This window comes from Cervus elaphus, chromosome 15 (assembly GCF_910594005.1).
Source record: "Cervus elaphus chromosome 15, mCerEla1.1, whole genome shotgun sequence".
Lineage (NCBI taxonomy): Eukaryota > Metazoa > Chordata > Mammalia > Artiodactyla > Cervidae > Cervus > Cervus elaphus.
Genome location: NC_057829.1, coordinates 35622852 through 35650411, shown reverse-complemented (window position 1 = coordinate 35650411; position 27560 = coordinate 35622852). Strand labels below are relative to the sequence as shown.

General features: G+C 45.7%; 1 protein-coding gene and 1 long non-coding RNA gene across 12 annotated transcripts in view; one reads left to right on the top strand and one right to left on the bottom strand.

Annotated features, from left to right (window-relative positions):
• LOC122708712 overlaps positions 1–11850 on the top strand; it is a 24904-nt gene extending 13054 nt beyond the window's left edge. For 2 of the 3 annotated variants that reach the window (XR_006345277.1, XR_006345276.1), the window contains exon 4: positions 10594–11527. This is a non-coding gene — a long non-coding RNA (uncharacterized LOC122708712). Of the gene's footprint in view, positions 1–10593; positions 11528–11806 lie in introns of those variants that run through there. The other variant, XR_006345275.1, reaches the window with a different exon arrangement.
• PRXL2A (peroxiredoxin like 2A) lies at positions 8825–27560 on the bottom strand. Of its 9 annotated transcripts, none has more exons than XM_043925110.1 (7): positions 27382–27560; positions 25022–25107; positions 16883–17062; positions 14745–14836; positions 13975–14115; positions 13257–13421; positions 8825–9632 (listed from the first exon to the last, which is right to left on the bottom strand). In XM_043925110.1, exons 3-7 carry the CDS (start codon positions 17058–17060, stop codon positions 9519–9521), a joined length of 690 nt encoding a protein of 229 aa, XP_043781045.1. In that variant the 5' UTR covers positions 17061–17062; positions 25022–25107; positions 27382–27560; the 3' UTR covers positions 8825–9518. The 9 variants fall into 9 exon arrangements, with proteins under 9 accessions (XP_043781045.1, XP_043781048.1, XP_043781044.1 ...); XM_043925113.1 differs by having other exon boundaries at positions 16883–17045; XM_043925109.1 differs by lacking the exon at positions 25022–25107 and having other exon boundaries at positions 27368–27560.

Genomic DNA, 27560 nt, shown 5'->3' with positions numbered 1-27560 from the left:
AATCTGCCTGCAGTACAGGAGACCTGGGTTGGGAAGATCCCCTGGAGGGGAATGGCAACCCACTGCAGTATTCTTGCCTGGAAAATCCCATGAACAGAGGAGCCTGGTGGGTCTCATGGGTCCATGGGGTCTCAAAGAGTCAGACATGCCTGAGTGACTAGCACACAAACAACATACTCCTAAATAATTAAAAGGTCAAAGATGAAATCAAAAAGGATATTAGGAAATATTTTGAGATGAATGAAAACAAAAACACCACATACCAAAGTTTATGCAACCAACACAGTGCTTAGATGGAAAATTATAGCTGTAACCATCTATATTTTAAAAAAAGGAAGATCACAAATCAATAAGCTAACCTTGTACCTCAAGATACTAAAAAAGAAAAGCAAACTAAACCCAACACAAACAGAAGGAAGGAAATAATAGAGATTAGTGCCAAAATAAATGAAATAAAAACGTAGAAAAAAATGTAAAGAGGAAATCAACAAAACCAAAAGCTGATTCTTTAAAAGGATCAACAAAATTGATAAATCTTTAGCTAGACTAGTAAAAAAAAAAAAAGACTCAGTTTATTAAAATCATCAATAAAAAGGGCCATTATTTTATTTTCAGAAATAAAAAAGATTATAGCAAAAAAGAAAGCAATCTCACAATAGCATCCAAATAATTAAATAAATAAAATATTTAGGAATAAACTGAACCAAGGAGGTAAAAGACCTGTACACTGAGAACTATGAGACACTGATGAAAGAGACTAAAGAAGATACAAGAAATAAAAAGGGAAGGAAAAGAAGACACAAATAAATGGAAAGATATTCCATGTTCCTGGATTGGAAGAACTAATATTGTGAAAATGTCCATCCTACCCAAAGGAATTTACAGACTCAGTGCAATCCCTATCAAATTTCTAATGGCATTTTTAGGAAACCTTTTAGGGAAACCTATCCTAAAACCCTAAATAGCCAAAGAAATCCTAAAAAAGAATAAATCTAGAGGCATCACACTTCCTGATTTTCTACTATAGGGAATGTTTTATGCAAAGATGGGCACAATTAGAGACAGAAATGGTATGGACCTAACAGAAGCAGAGATATTAAGAAGACGTAGCAAGAATACACAGAAGAACTATACAAAAAAGATCTTCATGACCCAGATAACCACGATGGTGTGATCACTCACCTAGAGCCAGACATCCTGGAGTGTGAAGTCAATTGGGCCTTAGGAAGCATCACTACGAACAAAGCTAGTGGAGGTGATGGAATTCCAGCTGAGCTGTTTAAAATCTTAAAAGATGATGCTCTGAACGTGCTGCACTCAATATGCCAGTAAATTTGGAAAACTCAGCAGTGGCCACAGGACTGGAAAAGGTCAGTTTTCATTCCAGTCCCAAAGAAAGACAATGCCAAAGAATGCTCAAACTACCACACAGTTGTACTTATCTCACATGCTAGCAAAATAATGCTCAAAATTCTCCAAGCCAGGCTTCAACAGTGTGTGAACTTCCAGATGTTCAAACTGGATTTAGAAAAGGCAGAGGAACCAGAGATCAAATTGCCAACATCTGTTGGATCATTGAAAAAGCAAGAGTGTTCCAGAAAAACATCTGCTTTATTGACTATGCTAAAGCCTTTGGCTGTGGTGATCACAACAAACTGTGGGAAATTCTTCAAGAGATGGAAATACCAGACCACCTGACCTGCCTCCTGAGAAATCTATATGCAGGTCAAGAAGCAACAGTTAGAACTGGACATGGAACAACAGACTAGTTCCAGATCAGGAAAGGAGTACGTCAAGGCTGTATATTGTTGCCCTGCTTATTTAACTTATATGCAGAGTACATCATGTGAAATGCCAGGCTAGATGAAGCACAAGCTGGAATCAAGATTGCTGGGAGAAATATCAATAACCTCAGATATGCAGATGACACCACCCTTATGGCAGAAAGCGTAGAGGAACTAAAGAGCCTCTTGATGAAAGTGAAAAAGGAAAGTGAAAAAGTTGGCTTAAGCTCAACATTCAGAAAACTAAGATCATGGCATCTTGTCCCATCACTTCATGGGAAATAAATGGGGAAACAGTGGAAACAGTGGCTGACTTTATTTTTGGGGGCTCCAAAATCACTGCAGATGGTGACTGCAGCCATGAAATTAAAAGACGCTTGCTCCTTGCAAGCAAAGCTATGACAGCACATTAAGCATTAGAGACATTACTGTGCCAACAAAGGTCAGTCTATTCAAAGCTTTGGTTTTTCCATTAGTCATGTATGGATGCAAGAGCTGAACTATAAAGAAAGCTGAGCGCCAAAGAATTGCTGCTTTTGGACTGTGGTGTTGGAGAAGACTCTTTAGAGTCCCTTGGACAGCAAGGAGATCCAACCAATCCATCCTAAAGGAAATCAGTCCTGAATATTCATTGGAAGGACTGATGTTGAAACTGAAACTCCAATACTTTGGCCACCTGATGAGAAGAACTGACTCATTGGAAAAGACCCTGATGCTGGGAAAGATTGAAGGCGGGAGGAGAAGGGGATGACAGAGGATGAGATGGTTGGATGTCATCACCGACTCAAATGGACATGATTTTGAGTAAGCTCCAGAAGTTGGTGATGGACAGGGAAGCGTGGCGTGCTGCAGTCCGTGGGGTCCCCAAGAATCGGACATGACTGAGCGACTGAACTGATGGACTGAATGTTTGTTGTGATCCACACAAAGGCTTTCACGTAGTCAATGAAAAGGAAAGATGTTTTTCTGAAATTCCCTTGCTTTCTCTATGATCCAATGGATGTTGGCAATTTGATCTCTGGTTCCTTTGCCTCTTCTAAACCTAGCTTGTACATCTGGAAGTCCTCAGTTTACATATTGCTGAAGCCTAGCTTGAAGGATTTTGAGCATAAAATGAGTTCAATTGTACAATAGTTTGAACATACTTTGGCACTGCCCTTTTTTAGGATCAGAATAAAACTGACCTTTTCCAGTCCTGTGGCCATGAGCAAAAGGTTTCATAGCCCCAGCTCTGGGGGCTTAATTCAGAGCTCTTTTGTCTCCATCAAAATGTTGGTACTGACCTGTTTGGGGTCCTGTAGCATCATATTTCTGTAACTCTGTTTTACCCCATAAAGTGAGGAGTAGGATCAAGATTTTAACTCATTGAGTCTATGCTGGGAGTATTTTGAGTAGGAGATGGAACCAGCATGTCTTGCTGGATGTAGAGAGTAGTTTGAGGTGTTATCTGTTGGAAAGAAGCTCTGCCAGGAGAGGAATTTCCAGGGACCTGGCCTCTGCCTCTGGCTACTCCATGACCTCTCCCATTCTAAGTATGGCTGGACCAGCCCTGAGCTTGTACTTGTTTAATGAGAAACTTCTCTCATCAACTCTTTAGTTCCTTTGAAACAAGAAAGATAGGATAAGTGCTCATTTCTTTTTTTTCTTTCCCAGGTTTTAAAATGAATTAATTTTCTAGTATCATCCAAAGACTTTTTTAATTTTTATTTTTTTAGATTTAAAAAATTTTTAAAGGATTGTTTTGAACTTATGAATTTAAACATATCTTATATGTTTTAATCCATCTTAACTAAAGATGCTCATGTTGTCCCATCTTTTGTAAGAAAGAACCCTTCATGGTAGATCTTGTAGATCTTTCTTTCTACAAGCCTTTGGTGGTTTGGGGGCACTTGCTTGATAACTGATATGACAAGATATTCCAGGTCATCTTGTACACATTCTCTGCCCTAAGCTTGTAATCAGCCATTTCTCCAATGTTGGAAGATGACAGTGTGGACTTATCTGACTCTTAGAAGAGATTCTTCATGTTTCTGGACTGAACAACATAGTAATTAGGGCATGGGTGTCTCTTGTCTAACTCTCAAACAGATACTCTGTTCAAGGCTTAAGATATAGATGGGGAAAATTCCTTATACTTCTCTAACATGTCACAGTTGTTTCTCAGTTTAAGGCAGTGGTTTTCCACCTTGCTGCATACTAGAACCACGTAGGAATCTTTTTTTAAAAATACTGGATCCATCCTGGATGTACACCCAGAGGTTCTGGTTTAACTGGACTAGGATGTGACCTGGGCATTCGTTTTAAAAGTGTGAAGCAACTGGATGGTGCACAACCCTGGCTGCACAGTTTAACATTCCATATGTGTTTTTACACTTTACTTCGTATGTATGAAGCTTTAAACATTACTGTTGGGCAATCTTAAAATTTTATGTAAATTGTGTGCTACTGAGTATAGCCTTGGGAAGCTTGATTTTTACCTAAGGTTGTTTTTATGCATCCCAGTTGATACTTACACCCCTGGTTCATTCATCCCAACTATTATATTAACAGCTTATTAAAACCTTACTTCCACACCATCATTTTCTGCTCTCTTTTACTGAAAAATTCATGAGCAGTTAGTTGTTCAGGTCAAAGATCTTGGAGTCATCCTTGACTCCTCTTTTTTTTTTTTTTATAATGTCCCAAATTTATTCATTTGGAAATCCCCTTAGCTCCATCTTCAAGCTTCAAATGTATCTGACAATTTCTCACCACCTCTACTGCTACCACCAGCTTCCAGTGATCATTATCTTTTGCTTGGATTATTGCAGTAGCATCCTAAGTGGTCTCCATGGCTCATCTTCTATAATTGATCATTGCAACGCAATCAGAATAATCTAAGTCAGATCATTCCTCTTCTCAAAACCCTCCAATAGATTCCCATCTCAGTAAAATTCAGAAGTTTTACCATGGTCTGCCAGAACATGGTGTACATTTCCACCATCTATCTCACCACCTTCTCATCTTGTTACCAAGGCCAAGGTCATACTGCTTGCCTCATGCCAGGCCAATAAATCGAGAGAGGGATTGTTGGGGCAAGGAATAGCAACTTTATTCAGAAAGCCAGCAGACTAAGAAGATGGTGAACTAGTGTCCTGAAAACCGTATTACCTGAGTTAGAATTTGGGGCTTCTAAAAGGAAAGGCAGGTGGCTGGTTGTTGCATATTTTTTGATGCAGGGATCCTTTATGATTGCCACAGTCCACATGGGTGTGGTTACAGTGTTCCTGTAAACCTCCAAGAAGACAGTTGCTATTTCCTGTTCTTCAACTTTTTAAAAGTCAGAGCCTTGAGATTGGACTATTCTGTGTTTTTCAGGCTATAGGCAACACTCGTTCACAAAGGTGCAGCACCAGCGTGACTAAGCACGGGCAAAGAGCACAGGAGTTGGAGCTGAAGCAGTAGATCCAATAATGAGTCAGGGTTTTTTTTCTCTCTCAGACAGTCTCATCTACCTCTGCCCCCTCATTTATGTTGTTATAGCCACACTTGCTTTCTTTTTATTTCTTGACTATAACAATCCCATCCCCACCTTTGGGCCTTTGGATTTGCTGTTTCCTCATCGATGTGAGAAGGGTAATGCTTTTAAGAAATCAGTGTATCGAGGAAGAGAATGAAGAACCAGGTAAATAAAGCAGGCTCTCCCGTTTTCCCATGCCTATGTACTTTCCCTCTGAGGTTCAGAGACTTGATCCTATCTGAAATGAGCTCCTTACTACCCTGTCTACCTACCCAAATCTTCTCCACCCTAAAGTTTCAGTTCCAGCCCAGGCTTCCACTACATCCATGTCCATGCCATCCTGACCCTTGCCATCCAAAAACTATTTTACAAAAATCATCAGAGATTACCAGGGGCAGTCTGGTTCTGGGTAAATTCTCTTTTAAGGTGTGAGGGCTGGCCTTCTAGACTTGATGCTAAATTCTTTGAAGATGATTCTCAGCCTTGGTTGCATATTGGAGTAATCCAGGAGCTTTCAAAATGTTTTGTCTGTGTCTCACCCCGGGATTCTGATTTAATGGGCCTGGGTGTGTGGCCAGGGCATCAGAATCTTTCCAACCTCCTCAGGCAATTCTATCGTGCAAACATTTAGAGAACCATCAGCTTTCCTGCAAGGACTCTCTCTCTCTGCAGGTAGTTTAAATTATTATGGATTCTTGATTAGTTTATAAAATAAAAGAAAAGGGAACATGCTACTGCTTGTCAAAGGCTGCTGAAGCTTCAAGCCTGAAATGCACAGATATTAACAGGTTTGATCTGTAGGGTCCTTTAGATTCTTGCTTCTCAAAATGTGGTCCATGGGTCAGTAGAACATCAACATCACCAGGAGCTTGTTAGAGGTGTGAAAACTCAAGCTCCACCCCCCCAATCTTGAGAACTGTGAAACTTTCAGTACAAATGATTTTGTCCAGTCCCCATATTAGGAGACCTGAACAAAACTATGTTCCCTAGCATAGTTTTTAGCACTCAAGGTTGTTTCTTGGGGAGACCCAGCCCCCTGAGTCCTTGCCTGGGGAAGCTCAAGGCTGTCAAAAGAATTTACCCATTGCTCCAGCCAAACATCTGACCGTAGGCCTCTGACCTACATTTTCTTTTTTTCAGTTGATGTATATTTTATTTTTTTAAACTTTTCATTTTATATTGGGGTATAGCTGACTAACAGCATTGTGATGTTTTCAGGTGGACAGCAAACGGACTCCATTTTCTTCCTTTTGCTTTTTTTGACCTCCCTTTTCTTAGAGCATTTACTTTAAAAAAAAGAAAAAAAAAACCCTCACAACTGTAAATGCTGTCTCTGTCCCTTTAAGATGTGTATGTTATCTCCTGAAACCCAGGAGTATTTTCCTTAAGGACCTGTGAGCATCCCTCTGAAATGTCCTCAGCAAGACAGATAGGGCTCCATCTTCCAGTCTCTGTGGAAGGATGGAAATCTAACCTGCTGAACGAGCCAGTTAGCAGAGACAGCCTGATCACAGTGATCAGTCCCCCCACCTGCCGTTTGTAATTTTCCACCACTTTGACTTTGTTCAAATCCTGGCTCATCTCCCCTCCCACTCCTTCATCTTCCCTTTAAAATTCCAGTCACCTTTGTGCACAGCCTGGCTGAATTCAGTTCTATACTGAAGCCTCTGCCCTAACTGTGGGGGTTACCAAGTAAACTCCATCTACACTGCCTTTAACTAGTGTTTGGCTTTTCTCTAACCATCTTCATTTAACAAGATCTTTAGGTGATTTGCATGTATACAAAAGTTGGAGAAGTACCATTTCATATTTATCATTCCCTCAATGACTTCTAATAAACAGCCCTCAATGACAGATAGGAATTATTATGCCCATTCTGTGATTAAGAGATGAAGGTCAGAGCTTTGCTTAAAGTCACACTAAGTTAAACTAGAACTTGAGCTCACCTCGTAACTCAGTCCAGTGCTCTTTCCATAATGCCATGCTGATTGGGGAGAGAAGGCACAATGCATGTGAGGACCCAGGAGTGAAACAGCTGATGAAGAAGATCACAGGAAGGTTCCTCTCCAGGCATCCATTTCAGCGACATCTTGCAGGCTCTGCTTTTCTTTGGTTGTAGAACTGTTTTCAGAATCAAGTGTCTTCTAGGCACCAAAGAATTCTCATCTGGAAAATCCTATCATTAGCTGGAGTCCCAGGGATCACAGCTAGTAGGGGTGAGTCACTGTGTTGACCCTCTTCAAGTACTGAGGAGCGCTGCCTCCAAGAAGCCCAGCACCTCATGGGCTAGTGCGCACACCATACAGCCACCACATGAAGTCAGACCCAGTCCTGGTCTTAGTCCTGAACTAGCCACCCCTTCTCACTGTACGCTCAGTGCCAACATGCCTACCTTCCCAGCTTTACGTCCACCCTCCATCTTCGTTTCTTGCTTTCCCGGATAAGCACTAACTCCCTTCCTCCTGGCCAGCTTGGCCCCTTGGGTAAATTCAGTAGTTCCCCCTTATCCATGGTTTTGCTTTCCACCCTTTCAGCTGCCTGAAGTGAACTGCCCTCTGAAAATATTAAATGGAAAATTCCAGAAAAAAAAATTCTTAAGTTTTAAATCGCACACCGTTCTGAGTAGCATGATGAAATTTTGTGCTGCTCCGCTGTCCTGCGTGGGATCCACAACCATCAACATCATCTGCTTCTGGCATCCAAACCCCAACACTGTCATGGCTCAGTGACCCAGGATCACCTGAAGCAGGTAGACGATCCTCCTTCTTTCTTACTGTCAGGTCAGCGGTCACCTTACCCTACAATGCCTACGTCATTCACCTCACTTCATCTCAGCACATACCATCTCACATCATCACAAGGAGGATAAGTATAGTACATGAAGATATTTTGAGACCACAGCCACATAACTTTTATCACAGTATAATGTTATAATTTTTCCATTTTATTATTGTTTTTAATCTCTTGTCTAATTTATACTTTATAATAGGTATGCATGTATAGGAAAAAACACAATATACATAGGGTTCAGCGTCTTCCATGTTTTCAGGCATCCAGAGGGGTTCCTGGAACATATACATGTAGAGAGGGACCACTGTACTCCTCTTCTCTGGACTCCGGTCCCTGCCTTCCTACTCCTGGGCTGGTTTGTGCCCTGAGCAGACTCCCTAGGGCACAGTCCCCTTCAGGCTCTTGTGGACATCATATTTACTCACACAACAACATTTCAAACATAACAAACTAATGAATTAAGTTACATTTCATCTTCTCTGTCCTTTTTCCCCTTCAGTTACCAAATTGGGCTAAAAGAGCATCAATAAGAAAGCAACTACCAATTTTAAATGCCAATTCATTTCTCTAGAAAAGACAGCAAAATCACTCACATGAACGACAGGATGAACTTTTCTGGTCATTTGGAAACCTCTTAGATCATTAGAACTAGAGGAACTCCTTTACCAACCATACCCCATACACATGCAGAGTACTGATTTTTCACATTCAGGTGTCTTTGGCACCAATGATTTAATAAATTCAGCCATTATTATGGTAAATATTTTTATTGTTAGTTTTATCAGAAATGTGTATATATGGACAATTTTTGATGCTTAATTTTATTAGAACCAGAACCATGCTTTCTAGAAGATTGTTTCTTCTAGAAAATCAAATCTCCAAGATTAGAATGGAAGACAATGAGAAAATAGATTTCACTTTATTATTTACCTTTATCAAGTCATCCAAAGCACATGAATTCTTTTATGTATTACTTTAACATTATAAAATAAATCATTATTACTGTGAAAACATGAGCCAAAAACCTTGCATCTTTTTTTTTTTAAAACCTTGTATCTTTAATCTTCAAGTCAATCATCAACTTTTCTAAGATTTTTAAAGACATGAAAATAAAAATCATTTCAAATAATAGCACTCAAACACCATGTACATTTGTGATGAAGTGTAACAGTCAACTTTAAGCCTCAGATTTTCCAGGTTTTAGCTGAAATAAGCCTTATTAGCGTCTTAGATTTTTATCAGTTTTGTTTGGGGGCTTATTAGACCTTATTTTGCCTTATTAGACCTATACAGAGTACAATATTAAAATATGTTAATGGTCTATACTGAGAATATGGCATAATAGATGGGTTTATAACTCCTTAGGGACAGCAGTTGACCCACAACACATCCTGCAAACACAGGTGAGAGCCCTTGTTATCCCTGAGCTGGGCAGTTTCACACAATCATTTTTCCACTGAGGCTGAAGTCTGTGGTTTGATCTTCCTAGCAGCTTCCAGAACAGAAGTCAGGTTTACTTTGTCTCCAAATTCTTTTTCTCGGTGCTCGAGAAGAATGCCCTAAAAGGAAACAAGAGGGTACGTCAGTCCTTACTCTGAGAAACTCATGAGACAGACTCTTGAGCGCCAGCTGTCCATTAAGCCCTATGCTTGGGGCAGCAAGGAACAGAGATCCAAATCAGGCTGGGCTCTGCCTTTGAGAAGTGCCATCTTTTGGGGAAGGTGGATCAGGAAGACTCCCTCGAAATAATCTGGACCGTACATGCAGCACTTTGGCAGGAGGAAGTCAGGAGTGATTAATGTAACAGGGCGATCAAGGAAGGCTTCACAGACACTACAACGTGGACGGTGAAGGGAGAGGTGCAGGTAAAAGGACATTCCAGGCAGAAGAGAACAGAATGAGCTTGCCCAGAAAAGCCTGATGGTATGGAAGTGGAACTCCGAGGTCAGACCTTGATGGGCACTCAGTGACGACCTGAAAAGGGTGACCCTCTCTTCAGTGTACCTACAAGTCTTAGTGCATTTAGTGAGGCGTAATGCGCTAAGACACAGTATGCCCTAAAGTACCCTAAAGTGGTAAAAAAGATAAAACAATATGCTGAGATCAGCATCAAGGAAGCCTTGTTAGAGAGTTCTCTGACACTAATAAATTAAACTCAGATTGAATTTGAAAAGTAAACACTTACAGTTTTACATGTTCTTTGTACCATTATTCATAAAGACTTTAAAAAAAAAAAGTACCACCACCCCGTGGGAAGGGTGATGTCCTTCCACTACAGGGAAGGAGATCAGGAAATTAAATTATATTTACTTGCTCATCAGAGCAGTTTGCAGACATTAGAAACACAGGAAGAACATATATTGACATGAGGAAATGTTCACAATATACTGTTAAGTTAAAAAAGAACATCTAATTTAGAAAGATATCATTTTCTAAAAAAAATAAAAGGCCCCTCAGCTCAGCTCTGTTCTAACAAGTTGACCCTGGTAACTGAGCTGTCCCCATCTTCTCCATTTTCAGATTTCCTACGTTGAAAACACATTATTTTAAAAGTAAGTATGCTTTAAAGATTATTACAGAGAAAATCCCTACTGAGTGGCACTTGGCACAGTGGAACTGCAAAAACTCTGCTCTCAAGAAACACGGAGGTGAGTCCTGAAGCTGGGCCAGCCTGGTCAACCTTCCACCTGGAAGGAAGAAGGCAGGAGCTCCAAGGGCACTAACAAAGTCAAACAACGCACCTAGCAACATCAGAGCGAGCCAGCCAGGCTTAGGGAGCCTGTGAGCACCAGCTGAGTCACTGCCAGGCAAGAGGAGGCTGGCAGGGGAGCCGGGCCCTGCCCTGGGGGCTGAGAGGCAGAGATAGCAAGAGAAGGAATCCTAGGAGTCCAGAGTGGGGAGAGGCTGAAGGATCCTAAGGAAGTGGCCTGCCCAAGTGCAAGGGTACTGGAAGGGATCTTTGGGAACCATCTGCAAGGAGGAGCTATGGGCAAGGGAAGGGCGGCGTCTCTGCTGCAGGAGAGATTCATTTCCTCTGTACCACATACTAGCTGTGTATCTTTGGCTGCGTTATTTCATACGCCCATTCTCTTACATGTAGATGAGAACAAAAATACCGACTACCCCAGACTGACTGCAGAGAGGACATGAGATCATGTAGAGGAGCACCTGGCACAAGGTAGGTACTCAATGGCAGTCCCCGTCACTAAGACACGCTGATACATTTACCGGAAAGTTAGCAAACAGGTTTATGTTATACCAGACACCAGATCATGCTCGATTCTCAGATAAGCAATTGCAGATACCAAGGTTAAAAAGAAAAAGACATGAAATACAGCTTAAAATTGAATGCTTTCTGGAGAAATATTGTCTGATATCCCTTATGTGGAATCTAAAAAGAAACGATACAAAGGAACTTACTTACCAAACAGAAAGAGACTCACAGACTTAGAGAATGAACTTATGGTTGTGCAGGTGGGGGGATGGGCGGAAGGAATAATTAGGGAGTTTGGGATCAACATGTACACACTGATATATTTTAAATGGATAACGAACAAGGACCTACTATATAGCATATGGAACTCTGCTCAATGTTACGTGGTAGCCTGGATGGAAGGGGAGTTTGGAGGAGAATGTATATATGTGTATGTATGGCTGAATCCTTTTGCTGTTCACCTGAAACTATTAATATCACAACACTGTTTGTTCATGCTTTCGAACTGTGGTGTTGAAGACTCTTGAGAATCCCTCGGAATGCGAGGAGATCAAACCAGTCAATCCTAAAGGGAATAAATCCTGAATATTCATTGGAAGGACTGATGCTGAAGCTGAAGCTCCAATACTTTGGACACCTGATCCGAAGAGCCCACTCATTGGAAAACACCCTGATGCTGGGAAAGATAGAAGGCAGGAGGAGAAGGGGACAACAGAGGATGAGATGGTTGGACAGCACCACCAACTCAATGGGCATGGTTTAAGCAAGCTCTGGGAAATGGTGAAGGACACAGAGGCCTGGTGTGCTGGAGTCCATGTGGTCACAAAGAGATACGATTGATCGACTATACTCCTTTGTTAATCGGCTACACCCCAATACAAAATAAAAAGTTGCTTTTTTTTGTTTTTTTTTTAATTGAAGGCTTTCTGTTCCCACTAGCTTATTTCTCCCTACCTGGTAAAAGTATGCAGTTAGCAATGTCAGTAGGGATCTCCACCATGAAGACCAACCCTGTCTTTTTGGCTGTGCCACGAGGCTTGCAGGATCTTAAGTTCCCCAACTAGGAATTGAACCTGTTCCCCCTGCAGTGGAAATGCTGACTCCTAACCACTGGACTGCCAGGGAATTCCCAACCCTGTCGTTTTTTTTTTTTTACAGATAAGCCCAAGTATTAATGTCATGCCTAAAGTTGGTGAGACAGGCCTAGAAGTTTAGAAGTCAGACCTTGAGTCTCTGGGTCCTCCTGCCAGGCCCTGGAGCTGGCACCCACTGAACCCTGTCCTGGCTCTGTACCTACTCGGCCTCTGCTGGCACTGCCCTGAGTCTGACATGGAACATCTACCCACCACCTCTTTGGCCACAGAGTCTTCATCTCTCTACACCTTCTCCTAGGCCCCTGTTTTGGATCCCCACAGCTGGGACCCAAGCCAGAGTTTACAGAGAAGTGTGCCCTGCCACTAGGACCCCATGCGGAAAGCACCTCTCCCACCACAGCTCCCAGCTGCTCCCCCAACGAGGTCTGTTTCCATTCCTTCTCTCGTCCCTTTACTATCCATCCTAAATGACAGGGAACACTGCAAGGGAGTAAATTTTTCACAGAATAAAGATTCTGCTTTTGTTCTAACGTGGAAAACAGAACTCGACATCAGAAAACCTGGGTCGGTCCAGGCCCCCACAGTGCCACTGAGGAGCTGTCCTCGTTGGTGCGCTCACTCACCCCCCTCACAAGTTACTCACCTGCAAGGTTCGGACTATGTTGTGATGTTACTGTGACAGGGGAGGGGGCTCCCGTGTGAGGTGCCGAGAGAGCAGGAGGGTGATACAGGACTATTTCCCTCCCTTCCCCGTCCTCATGCTCCCTGGCTTTCTGGAAGGAAGGCTGGGAGACTCCGATTAGGGAAAATCACCCTCCCACCAATAGATCGGTGTCTTGTACTCATAGACCCCCAAGTGAACGCTAGGAATTTACCTGCTTTCCTGGTCCCATCACAAAGACTCCCCCAAGGATGAAGCCCTCGCCTTCAAGGTTCCCAGAAAAGCCTCCATTCCAGGCCCGGAAGAAGTTTCTCCAGACGCCCAGACGGACAAATCCCATGAACACCATCTTTCGTCTCTGTGGGCCATAGAACTTTTTCTGCAGGATTGAGGAAGACAGACCCCATGTGAGTAGCCCGTATGCCTGCCTTCCTGCCTTCTGCTGGTTCACATCCTCCACCTGACACACACACCGCTCCCACCCAAGAGTGCTCTAAACTGCCCAGGACCAAACAGAACCCTGCAGCTTGCAACTCTGACTCTAATCTCTTGCTACAGACGTACAGGCTTCTTGGGCCTGACCAAGAGATAACAGTCCTACACTCTGCAGAGGGGGGTGTAGGGGAAAGAATAAGGGCCACAGTGAATTATGGGACAGGGGTTGGTGCTGGGCAGCCCCCTACAGGGTGGGGGACCCAGTGGAGCTTTTAGCTATTTTCAAGGCTCCCATTCCCAGGTCACAAGTCAGGAAGGGCTCAAGTAAAATCTGAAGGACAATTTTTAAGTGTTTTTTTTTCACTCGTGCTCTGCTCAGAGGGCTGGGGGCAGCTGAAATGGAGGCCAACTTCAGCTCCTGGCCAGACAGGCTTGGAGCCACCAAACCGAGCACCATCCCCAGCAGTCTGTGTCTGACTGGCTCACACCACACATACCTCTTCATCCAGGAAGATTTCTCCTTTGAAATAAGGCTGGAAGTCCTTAACTTCATTCTTGATGTGCTCCTTTACCACTGCATAGAGGGGGACGTCCAGCTCGTCCAACCTGGACTTCAGGGAGGACAAATCTGCAGCCTCCTGCAGAAAAATGGAAAGGTCAGGGGCACGAACTCCTGGGACGGTGTGGGCCAGCCAACACTGTCTCCTACATGCCCAGAGTGTAGCAAAGACATATGCGCCAAATGCAGGAGAACAGACTCTCATGCCCACTGTACTCACATGATCAGCAAGACTGAAATCCCCGAGTTTTGGATCCAAGGCTGAGGGAGGCAGTGAAGTCACCACCTCCAGCCCTCAGCCATCAAGCAGGAATGACAGCGGCTCCCCAAGAAGAAGGAGACAGTGGGTCTAGTCTGAAAGTGTGGCCATGCTTCCCCGGGTGCCAAAGCTGCACCATAGGTGAGACTGCCCACATCTGTACCAGTGACAATCCAGACAGCTCATTTCAGTAAGCAAAGCCCTGTGCTGAGCATCAGGAACACGGGAACTGGAGCTAGTACAGGACACAGTACAAGACTGACAAGCCTTGGGATTACCAAAGGAAAGTCAAGTAAGGTGAGCTCTTACATGAAGAGAAACAGAATTAGACCAAAAAAAAAAAAACCTGGAATAAATAACAGACTGGGCCAGTGTTGATCCTGGATGAAATGCCCTGGTCCCCACTTGCTAGGATCCCTTCCTATGAACAGGTCCTCAAATGCACTCACCTCCCGACAGAGGAAGCAGCCTGGCCTCCGCACAGCCATAATCACAGCTCCATTCTTCTCCCAGAGTGCCTTCGCTTTAAAAGTTACTGCATCTGAAGAGAAGAAAAGAGAATTCAGTATCATTTCCTCTCACCTGCCCCCAACCTCTAAGCACCTCATAAACAGCAACAGGCCTAACAGAGGACCTGGAAAAGTACTTCACACGTTGAGAAAAAAATCAAACAGGAAATACAGACAGGCAATATTCATCTTTTGGAGGAAAATGAATCTAGTGTAAGAGTCCTACTCCCTAATCAGAAGCCCCCTCCCCCATAAAAATCTAGTTGTGAACTTGAATATCCCAAACTGGAATATTTCTGGAAAAGTAGTGTATTCCTTTGCTGGTCTCAGTGGACCTTGTAACAATGCTTTAGGGATAATACATGGCTAAAACTTGAACAAGATCTTGCACTTGGCCAAGAAAATCCCAACTCTGAAGGAAGTATTTGAAGAAATTACATCAAGTGAATTTTTTTTTTTTTTAATTTAACCTCAATATGTTAACTCCAGTGTTATCCACAGGAGAGGGCAGAAAATGGCCAACAAGGAGATGCTTTGGGTAGCAGAGTGGTGCAGCTCAAGCCCGGCTCTGGTCAGACTGAGTCGCATCTAGGTGTGAGCCCAGGCAGGCTCTGTCTCCTCCTTGAACCTTCCTTTCCCTATCTATAAATGCAGATGCCTAGCAGCTCCACTTTGGGCCACAGGGAGTATTAAAACATGGATATAAAAGAGCTCACTGCAGCATCTCATAATAGAGTCAGTGAGGGCTGAGTAAGCACTATCCCTTATTATTTTGGTGAGGAATCCATGTGCCTGTGAAATGTTACATAGCAAAATAAAGGTGGGAGAGGGTTGAAACCAAATCATACAGGGAAATTCAGGGTTGAACATAGTGAAACAGAGCTCTCCATCTGCAGGGCTTCTTAGTCCTTTACCAAGGGGACCTACATCATAAATCTGCAATCACAGTTCCTGCCTTCCCTTCACAAGCTTCCTCACTTACTGAGCAGAATCAATGGTCTCCCTTTGAGGGGTCAACCCGGAGACAACCCAGTCAGTGAGCCCTGACTTGCACCTAACTCTCATGCCCACTGAACCCACACTATGGGCATGACTGACACCCCCTGAACTTCGGGTCCAAGCCAAGAGCACAGGAAGGCAGCCGAGTCATCACGTGTGGCTCTCAGCCATCCAGCAGGGACTCCAGTGGGCTCCCCAAGAAGAAGGAGACAGGCGGGTCTATTTTAAAATGTGACTGTGCTTCCCCAGGTGCCACAGGCGAGGCTGCCCACATCTGTACCTGTGACAATCCAGACACCTCATTTCAGTAAGCAAAGCCCTGAGCTCGCATCAGGAACATGGAACTGGACACACAATATTTTTCTTTCTTTTTTTTTAATTTTTCAAACTTATTGGACTCAGGAGCTCCTGTTTTCAAAGATCCATGCCTGTGAGCATGCTAAGTCACTTCAGTCGTGTCTGACTCTTTGCAACCCTATGGACTGTAGCCCACCAGGCTCCTCTGTCCATGGGATTCTCCAGGCAAGAATGCTAGAGTGGGCTGTCATGCCCTCCTCCAGGGGATCTTCCCAACCCAGGGATCAAACACACGTCTCACTTCTCCTGAATTAGCAGGTGGATTCTTTACCACTAGCACCACCTGGGAAGCCCCAGGCGCCTTGAATTCCTCAGAACACACTCTGGAAGGTTTGATTGAGTTGACCGTGGTGCAGTGTTACTAAATATTACGGAACAATTATTAAACTTAGAGAGACAACATGAGAAAATGAACAATGCTTTTGATAAGAAAAAGCTAAATTGTAAAAGAAATCATGTACACTAAGATCATAACTACATATTACAACATGTGTACCTGGAAAAGAATGTGCAAAAATAAAAAAGATTATTGTGTTAGGGTAATGGTAATTTAAAATTTAAATTATCAGTAATTTTAAAAGTGTTATTAAATTTTTCCTAATGTTACACTGCCTTCTCAGTGAAAATAAAAAGAAGGAACTACTTTAGAGAGGAAAAAAAATAAGTAGGCCTGCATCTCAGTGCCCTGGGAAAGTACTGACGCTGGTGGGGTCACCACTTACCCTTCTCCAGTGTTTTCAGGTCTATGTCCTCCAGATACTCCAATGCTGCTTTCTGGGGCTTGGCCAGAAACATGTCTGTGTTGGCCAGGAGCAGTGCCAAGGCAGCAGCTCCAATGGCCCCCGCACCAATGGACCACATTCCCATGCTGAAGAAACTGGGATCCTGGAGGAAAGACATTTCTAGGGATTGAGAGGAAGGAAGAAGATGTTACTGCTCCCACAGGACAGCTGTAATCTGATCTCCGGGACAGGGCTCCGGCTGGGCAGCTAATCAGGGTGCCAGAGGCCAAGGGAGGGGGAGCTGCAGCATCAGAGATGGAACTGGACAAGGGCTGCTATCAAAGGATCTGCCACCATGGGAGCCTGGGGGGTTATGACGGACACGTGGAGGTTCCTGCCCCAGGGAGCTCACTTCCAGGTCAGGAGCCAGAACAAGAAAGTGACAGCCTCTCTTGCTGCTCCCTTTCCCATGCCCAAAGCTGTCACCTCCTGGTCTGATGGTGTTCCTCCAGGCTGCATCCCCCAGCACTTCTGTCCCTCCTCATCAATGCCTGTCAATGCTTTCAGTCCAGGAGTCACAGCTCCCACCTCCCTGGGGAGGGAGCAGCTTCTCGTGTAATTAGATTACTTAAGAGTGCCAGTCCCCTTGTTGTTACCCTATACTTTCTCCTCGCTGTGAATCCCTCAGACACAGAGAGACCAGTCCTCCTATTTCATCCAGCCCCCAAGAGTGCCCAGCAGGGCCTCACTCAAGGCAGACAGGCAATCTGAGTACATTTCTCCCAACTGAGAAGACCTTTATTTTCTGCTCATTATACAAATAAAACAGGCTCGAAGTGAAAACAAGCAAATAACAAAAAAGGAGCATTACATAAAACCATAGTTAACAACAAAGCAAATGTTCTCTAAACATCTACCACTTACTGTATAGTTTAATAGAGATGGCTACTATTAATCTGACACTTCCCCCTGTGAACAGAACTACACAGATGTCTGCTGAAGGAACGGGGTCAGAGTCTGAGAGAGTAGGCATCATGTAAGAGCATGGTGCTGGGGGTGCTGTTCCAGAGGGCTGGGCAACAGATGTCTGCACCAGGCAGGGGGCTCGGCGGTTGAAATGGAGGCACAGGCAGGTCCTATGGAATCTAACCTCATCCTCAGCTCATGCTCAGGGGCTGCACGAGGACTTCCTCTAGTTGGGAAGCCTTGTGCTTCTGGGTGCAAGCTCCTCGAAGCAACCCACGTCTGTAAGAGTGGCAGATATCCTATCCAGCCTTCTTTTCCAGACAACCACTTACAGTATCTGTCTTTCCATTTGGCCCCCTAGCCATCCCAGAATCTGACTTATAGGAGCCTTCCTCCCTAAGTACTAGCATGACTTTATCTGCTAGGATCACGGGGTACCCTCCTGAGGTGTGTATCTATATGTCTGTGACACTGTGGCCCACCTGACCAAAGACTTGACTCCCCGCTGTAAGACTCTACTCAGGAGAGGATTTCTCCAAAGGTTTAAGCAAAGGCCCAGAAATTCGCGTGTCACAGCCAAAGGAGGGGGCTGGGAGGGATCCACTAACAAGAGGTGAGGTTGGGAATAACGAGGGCTTTGGGCAGAAATGGGTAGGCCAGATTAGTGTTTAGACCAGCCTGCAAAGTTCAGACTTGAGTTCAGACATAAAAGGGGACTTCCAGGCAGTGGGTGTGGGGTGTGAACTGGGAATAACCAATGAAAACAGCCTTTAAGAAAAAGGAATCTGGCATCTGTACCAGAGGGAAGAGGAAAAAGGGGAGGCTGTGTGTGTGTGTGTGCGTGCGTGCGTGCGTGCGTGTGTGTGTGTGTGTGTTGGCGGAGGGACTGAGTGAGCTGGGAGAGAAGCATATCGTATAACCTCAAAATGTGCTCTTACGGGCTGGCAGCATTGGCATCAGGGAGAACTGAAGAATTTCCAGTCTTACCTCAGAACTAAAGAATCATAACCTGCATCTTCATCAGATGTGGCAGGCAATTCACAGGCACATTGGAGTGTGAGATGCATTGTCTTAGAACAAAGAATTCAGGTTTTGTGCTTGGCTGGACATAAGCCACAGAACAAAGTGCAGTTCTGAAGGCAGGCTGGCCTTGGAGAGCTGGGCCTTCCTCAAGGGCCAGCTTCTGTTCCCTCAGCTCATTGTGGGAGGGCAGCCACAGTGACAATGAGAGTCAAAAGCCAGGACATGTCTCCTCGCCTCTGCCCGGCATGTCCTGCCTCATTCATTCTGTTCTTCTAAGACTCAAATACCTCTTCCAGAGGTCTTCCTGGATGCTCTGCTTACCCCCACTTTCCCTCTAGAGGGGATTATTCTCCCTAACCCACGTCCACATTGCACCATGGTCCTTCTAATGTGTTCAACACACTCATTTGGACCTGTTTTCAAGCTGTCTCTCTTTTGACTCTGTTCCTCAATTTAGCTCTGAATTCCCAGTGGCCAGCACAGGGACTGTTTGTGGTCCACAGTGGGTTTTTTATAAATGTGTGCTGAAATGAATTTGACAAGATTGAGTGATGGAAATGGTGATTTATGGACGACCAAAGCACTTGGGCCAAGCAGGAAAGAACATTCCACAGGCCGACTTCCAATTTTTTTTTTACGTGGCAAAGTTATACATTACTGGATTACGGTTCATAGAACAATCAGGGGGAAAACCACAGCTCTCACCTGCCTGCTATAAACAGGAGATTCTCCAGAGCGTGGTACAATTTCTGTACCTTGACGCATTTCCAAAGCCTCCTTGGACTACTGATAAGTGTGTATGATTCAGATCCACATGGCACGGTCTCTGATCACAGATTTGATACCATTTCTGCATCGGTTCACAAAGGCCAGCTTACACCTACCCTTCCAAAGGACTCGCTTCAATTCCTGGGACACATCATTGCATTCTAGGAAGTCCGGGGACCCTCACGGTCAGCTCTGCATCCTTCTAACACACCACTGCTGTTCCTGGAGACAAACAGGCTCCATCTCTTCACTGCCCATTAATCATCATTGAGCCTATTTGCTCCTGAGTACAAGGGAATCAGGTTCAAATAGACTCAACATTTATTTCCAAACATTTATTCAGCACTGATCTGTTTAATAAGTGGCAATTTGGGAATTTTAACTAAATGATAACCAGTCCTCTAGGAGCTACAGGCCTAGTACACCGGTAACAGAGTGGAAAGGTGAGGGGAAAAAAAAAAGATGAGAGACAACACCTCAGGCAAGGTATCAACACTGGGCTAGGGCAGTGCAGGCATGAAAACGCTTCTATCTGGTCTGGGTAGCCACAGATGCATCTAGAAGGAAGTGGCTTTGGAGAGACTCAGAGAGCAGGATGGAAGAACTAGGCCAGGCTGGGACTCAATAAGCCTGGGAAACAGCAGACTGGCTGGGTGTGAATGTCCTACAGGCCCCTGACTCCCTACCTCAAGTCCATGAGCTGGAACACAAGATATGGGCTTCAAAACTCCCAGGAGCTTTGTTCAGCACCCCATCTGCACCTCTAGCTATAATCTGGAAAGCATGAGCACAGTCACCCCTTTGGAGAGCTCCATCCTCAACCTCAGGCCCCAAAGCACTAAGATGTGAGAGTGTTATCAGCACCAGAGGGGAGAGGTGGGCCTTTCCATGAACATATGCTCCCAATGGGCCTCTAGCAGCTGGCCTTCTGCCAGAGGAAAGTTGTGAAAATTGACTTCTACCTATAGAGTGTATAGATCCACCTCCCAGCCAAGCTCCCCTAAGTTGCAAAACAATTCCCAACCCAACAGGCCTTGGAGCATGTGCCATGCAACTCGCTGGCTCTGAAACCTGAATCACAGCTATTTCCACTCACAAAAAAAAGCCTGGAGGTAGAGGGAAGCTTAATATCTGCATGGAACAATGACTAATCACAGGAACCTAACTAGAGAGAACCTAACCTAACATGGCTACTAACTGGAGAGAGAGGGTGGCCGGTAAAGCAGCACTTACTTAGTACCACCCAAAATGAGTGCCTTAATTTCACTCTCTCTACAGTCTTATGATGCACATAGTCTCCCGTTATGCAGCTGACAACACTCAAGTTTAGAGAAGTTCAGTACCTTCTTCCAGTCACAGAGCTAGCAGGCAGCAGTACTGTCTCCTGGATCCAGACCACTAAGACCCCAAATGTTTCTACTACCCAGGCCTCTCAAAGCATTCACTGGTGGGGTTTCTGGAGGTCAGGGGGCCTGGTTTCTTTTGTCCTAGAATTTTAAAAGATCAACTTATTTTTTCATTCATCACATACAGTCAAACAACATGTTGAAAGGAAATTCACCATGTGACAGATGTCTCTTCTCTTTCCTCCCCTGTCTATCCCCCTTCTGTTAAGGAAAGGGTCAGTGCTTCTCTGAAAGATAATAGCGAGGCTGTTTACAGAAGAGCCGGCACCCACCTGACACCACCACAGTATTCGGTTCCCCACTGTGGGACTTATCTGATCCGGGCTCTCCCACAGAAGAAGGTGAAGCCTGATAAGACGACAACAACAGCTGGGGTAGCTCGGAGTGGCAGCGCTGGGCTGGGATGAGCGTGGGAGCAGGAGACACAGCCGGGTTCCTGAGGCCCTGCTGGCTTGATCCCTCCCCCAGTCTCCTTTTCCTCAACTCCAAAATGAGGGGGTTGGATAAGGTGAATGGCAAAGCTTCTAAAGCACCCAGTGACATGCAAGATTCTATGAGGAACAGCTCTCTTTGGAGCTTGTGCATTCTGGGTTCCTGATCGTACCTCCACCCCCTCTCCCGTCTCAAGTTCAGAGTATTTCTTCCCCGATGCCCAGAGCTTCACAAGGCACCTCCCCTCGCCCACATATGGTCCCTTACCCCCAACCTTTCAAACCTGGGAACCAGGCACTCACCATCCACCATCCGCAGTGTGCACACCCCGGTTTCTGCTGACCCACTAGGAGTAGGCAGGGAGCAGGCGGCAGGAGAAGGCGGGAGGCGGGGCTCTGGAGTCCCGCCTATGGCCCTAAGCTCACTCACTCCAAAGGCAGGACCCAGGCCACCCAGAAACCCTGGGGCACCTTCAGCTGCCAATAGTCAATCTCCAGAAAACATCAATATGGACAGCTGCCAAGACCCCCTAGTCCTTCAAAACACTGAGCAAATGTTGAGTCATTTGCAGTCATGCAGATTATAACATTTATCAAGTGCCAACAGACTCCCTCAACAGACTCCCTCCTCTGCTTTCTGGAGCAGGCTAACGAAGCAAAGTCCTTAACGCAGCCCTTAACGCAGTCCTGGGGTCACAGTAACTGAAATAAAAGGACATGTCCCTTTCTCCATGGCTGCTTGTGTAACAGACAAACAAGCCGACTCCATGCTGGATCTATTCCTTTAGCTCTAACCCTTGTACTCTGTGCTTAGTCAGCTGCACCTTTGTGAAAGAACATTGCCTAGAACCTGAAATATACATGAAAGCCTATTCTCAAGGCTTTGATCTTTAAAAATAACAATTGTCTTGTTGATGGTTTATAGGAATACTGTGACCAGACCTACTCTGACAGCTGCAAGAACAAAGAATTCCTGCAACAATCAGCCCTCCCCTTTCAGTATAAAAGAAGCCTGAATTCTAACTCAGGTAACATGATTCTTTGGAACACCAGTCCACTGTCTTCTTGGTCTACTGGCTTTCTGAATAAAATCATTATTCTTTCCCCTGACACCTTGTCTCCCAATTTACTGGCCTGTTGTGCAGTGAGCAGTACAAGTTAGGCAGACTGCTCCCTCGCCCCATCCTCCACCCTACACCACTGAGGCCACTTACCTACTGTCTCTTCTTCACCTCCCTCTGCCTTCCCTTCTTTTCTTGCCACTTTGAGACACCTCGGAACCCACACTCCGTGCCTCAGTGACCTCACCTATGGCCAGTGCTTCACCCACCACCTTGGGATTGACTTCCATGTTCCAAGTGCTGCTCTGGACTCGAAGTTTCCACTTGAGAGTTCTATAGTTTATCTCTGTGACCAAAAGCTGACATTCATTAAAGTCAGTTTCTCTTCCAGAGTTCCTTTTCCCTAGCTCAGTGAATGACACAATCATGGAGCCAACTGTGCAATCCAGAAAATGTGAATTGCATTTTCTTCTTCATTCTCCCTAGTCACTGACACAAAATCAGTCAGGAAGTTCTGTCCATCTTATGCAATGGGTTCACTACCCATCCTCTTCTCACCTTCATTGCTGCTGTCCAGAGTGAAGCCCTTATTACTTTGCACCTGGCCTCAGTAACTACAGATCTGAGGTTGGCTGGCTCCAGGCCCTCTTCTGCTTATTCTCCATGCAGTAGGCAGATCAACTGTTACACTTCCCAGCCTGATCACACTCTTCCCTTGCTTTCAGATTATCACTGGCAACAAACTCTGCAACCCACCACCAGGGCTCTTCACAGTTCAGCTTCAGGCCACCATTCTTGCCTCACTCCCAGCCATTTCCGCACCCTCCTGGGTCACTCAATGTGCAAGGACTATAACATGCCTTGTTAGGCCTCCGCACTGCAGCTCGTGTTGTTTCTGTTATCCAGAATGCCCTCCCCACCCGGGCCAACTAGGTAAAGGCACAGTACATATTAACACTTTCTCTCCAGAGCCTTTCCTGAAAGCCTTGACAATTGACTGCTCCCTCACCTCTGGTTAGACTACATGCATGTGTGCAAATATACACATAACTTTTGCACATTGCACAAGCAGATGGATTTAGTGTATTTAGTTATTTACAAGTCTATCTACACAATATGGTAGATCAATCTGAGGGCAGGAGCTGCCATCTTTATCCATTCCTGCAAATTCAGCATTTAACATAAATCCTGTCAATTACTAGGCATTAAATGTCTGGATGCAATGATCTCAATTTTACCCTTTGAATTCCACAGTGAGGCAGAGTTGGAACTACTTTGTAGCTCGTTTGACCTTAAAGAAAATACTTGAGCCTGGGGCTTAGGTGACCTTAGGTTGGTTCCTAGCTCCTCTGCTCATTGGCAGGGTGATCTGACGCAAGCTCTGAAGATGCTCTGGGCCTGGGTCTACTCATCCATACAGAGGAGGGAACTAGAAAATTTATGAGGTTGTCTCAGTTCTGACATCCAAAGACTCTGAAGTACTGCATGACTGCACCTCCAGGGTTCTGACATCCAGAAAGTTATGGGGACACGTGCCACTACTGCTCTGCTGCTGGGTGTGTACAGTCTCAGCCTCCGCTTCCCCAGGCCTCATTCTGCCTGTTCAAGGAGCTGCCTCTGGGCAGGAACTGATAAAAGTCTTACTAAAACAAGGTATCAGCACTGGGTGGGTTAATTCATGCCCAAAACAAGTAGAGGCAGCATCATATTCCAAACATTAAGGGTACACCTGCCCAGCCAAGCCCCACCCAGGGAATCTTCCCTACTCAGAATGAGCTGGCTTGAGGCAGAGACAGAGCAGGAGGAAGAAAGGGGTTCTCAGGAAGACAGAAGAAACTAGGAGGCTGGAAAGTATGCTTCATCTTCTTTTCTTTGCTCTTGCTAATGCACGTTCCTTCAGAGTTCTAGTTCAGTCCCTCTTTCACTATGTAAAAGAAGAAATTAAGGCCCAGAGATGGAACAAGCTAGTCCCAGGTCACTTCTGGGGAAGACTGGTTAGTGGCTGTGCTGGGTCTCAGGGCTCCCAACTCCCAGTTCATGGCTATTTAGCTTGCATTAGACACACCTGCAGAGGCTGGAACAGTGTGGGGCTCAGGAAAGGGACCCACAGATCTTCAAGTGGGCTCACTGGTCTGAAAAAGGCTGAAAGCAAAACTGCTCCTGAACAGAGCCTGGGAAATCATGCGGCCATAGACAGCGCTAATCTCTCCCAAGTCCAGTACTTTGCGAGCAGTTTATAATTCAAAGTCAAATGTTTTCTTGAGGGTCACACTGCCCATTCTTGGCTGAGAAGCCATTCTGTACCTCTCCTCCCCACAGTCACAAGGTCCTCTTAATTCTGGATGATAAAAAGATAGCCTTGAAAATGACAATTTGGCAGCCTGGTATCATGGCACCTAAGGCCCCAGGAGCAATAGGGGATGCACTCCCACCCACCCTTGTCATCAAGCACCAGGGAACTAGCCAGGTCCAAGGAGCTCTTACCTACTTGCCTCAGTCTCCAACTTCCTGCTCTGCTCCTTGGGGTGACTGTCTCCCAGATGCCAGATTCAAAAAGTTCTGATCAGATGCTGAATGCAGAACAAGAGGACATCTCAGCTACTGGGAAACCTGCCAGTGTGAGGAATGTGAGGACTGGGAGACATCTTTTCCTCTCATCAGTATCTTGAGGCTAGAAAGTCTCCTCCCACCCCCTGGCCATTCTGCCCTCTGCTTGCATAGCCTCCAGTCTGGGCTCAGTTATATGAGTGTGGATGGGAAGGCAAGCACAATACCATGAAAGACACTGGGCTTCAGGACAAAAATCCTATTTCTTACTCTTTGATTCTGAGAGTTCACGTTGTCCCTCTGAATCTCAGTGTCTTCTTTAAAATAAGGGCACTTTCAGAAAGAAAATATGAGAAGAGCAATGACGAATGAATTGCAAGGCAGCACTATTCTCTTCTTTGCAGGGCTCAGATTCACTCATTCTCCTACAAGGGCAGGAGATCTGAAGCAGAACAGACAGCAAACACTGAACAGCTGCTCTAGCTGTGTCACTGCAGGCCTGCCTCCTGGGCCTAAGTTCTGGGTCTGGAGGGAACCCTGGCTTTTCTCTGGCCCCTCTGCCCACTCTCTAATGCATACTCCGGGCTGCCCTTCTACAGCCCGCCAGCACCAGAAAAGGCAAAGGGCCCTGCCCAGCTGTAATCTCCCTGGGCCAGAGGCTGCTGAGCTCAGGGGTGAGGCTGGTTCCCTCCAGACAGTTCTTGCCACACACGCCTCAGCGGAGGGACATTTGGAGTGTCTCTGCTCAACATTTCACAAAAAGGCAAGTACCCAGCTGGCAGGACAGCTGCCTTATTTCTGGGATACTAACAGATCCTGGGGCTTCAAGCCCCAGAATTCCAGTCCTCACCAGACTTTCCAAGCACTCTTTAAGTGACAGGAGCAGATGAAGTAAGAAATGTCTTCATTCACCTCAGGAACACTGCATGAGATCTCAAATAAGTGGCAAGCCTTTATAAAGAAGGGCAATATAGGAAGGTTCACACCAGGAATAACTCAAACCTAATTCAAATTGCTGCACGCTGTAAGAACCTGGACAAGGCTCTGAATTAGTAAGACAGGAATGATTCCCAAATTACAAAAGGTAACCTACAGAGTTGTAGAACTGAAGGATAAAATGTATGCGTGGTGCTTTGTAAGCTATCTTACAAAGAGTGACAGAATGTGAGGTGTAATTCTTACTCATTTCTAGATTAGTCAGTGATTGCCCCTAAAATGTTGTCTGTACATGAGATGGAGGGTTCCTAATGGCCAGTTACGTTACAAGGAGACAGGGTTTCTCATCTGCCTGACTGAGCCGAAACAGGAGCATCCAAGACTTCCCAAGCTGGCTCCCAGACAAGGCTTAGCTAAATAAATCTGAAGTAATTATTTTCTGTTTTTAATCATCTGCCAAGTTCAAAGGAAAATACATTAAAAAAAAAAAAAAAAACTAAACGGAGGGGTAGGGAGCTGGGTTGTGGAAATAGCCTCCTGTGTAAAGAAAAAGAAGCCCAGAGTCAGCTGGGGCTAAATCCCAAGCTGGCTTCTGGCCTCCCTAGGGGTGCTGTCTCCCCACGACCCTGGCCAGGCTGGGCCTTAACCACCTTCTCCAACTGCTTCAGCTCTGATCCCTGCAACAACTTCCGGGCGCGACTGTCTGATCATCAGTGCCTTGATTTTTCATTCCCAGACTTCAGCACAATGTTTTAAAATCCGTACGGTTGGGCTCTTTTCAAAGTTGCCTTTGTGGGAGGGAGGCAAAACAGGTGCCTCTGAGATAATGAAAAAATGAGAAACCGCTGTCCCTTAAAACACAGAGCCCCACATGACCAGGTTCTTGGCCTCCACCTGCACATTGTCAGCCGGTCCGCCCGCCACCCCTTGGGCAACAACCCCAGGCCCATCCTGCCTCGGCCCCACAGGACAGACGCGCCAAGACAGAGAGTCCGTTTCTCAGTTCTTTGTCCCAACAGTCTAGGCAGGCCGGTGCCATCAGCCTCTCTAAAAGCCTGGGGGCGGTGAAATGGGTGATTGTGGGGGGAACGGATCAGCGCCGGTCCCGAAACCTGGTTTTCTGACAGCAAACGCTGGGTTTTTTTCGCGGAGCGCGGGGCACTGGGGTGGGAGGGGCGTCGTCCTCCGTGGGAGTGGGGGCCCCCTGGGGCTCAGCAGGTGCGGCCGCACTCGGCCGGCTCGCAAGCAGCTTCCCGTGGGCCCCAAAGCTGATCGCCGGGCGGACCTAACGAGTCCGGCATCCAGCTAACCTGCGCGCGCCAACCGGCCTCGCTCGCCCCGTCCTACCTCGGTTTCCTCACCTGCCTTCGCGGACGTCACGAGTCTCGCAGCCCCCTAGAGCGCCGCACGTAGGACTCTCGCTCCCCGGCCTCCCGCCTCCTCTAATGTCGATGCCGGGTGGGCTGACTGACAAAACCCTCCCGGGCCCAAAGGGTCCCAGGGGTGGCCCCCGCGCCTGCGCAGGTTCGCGCCTGCGCCG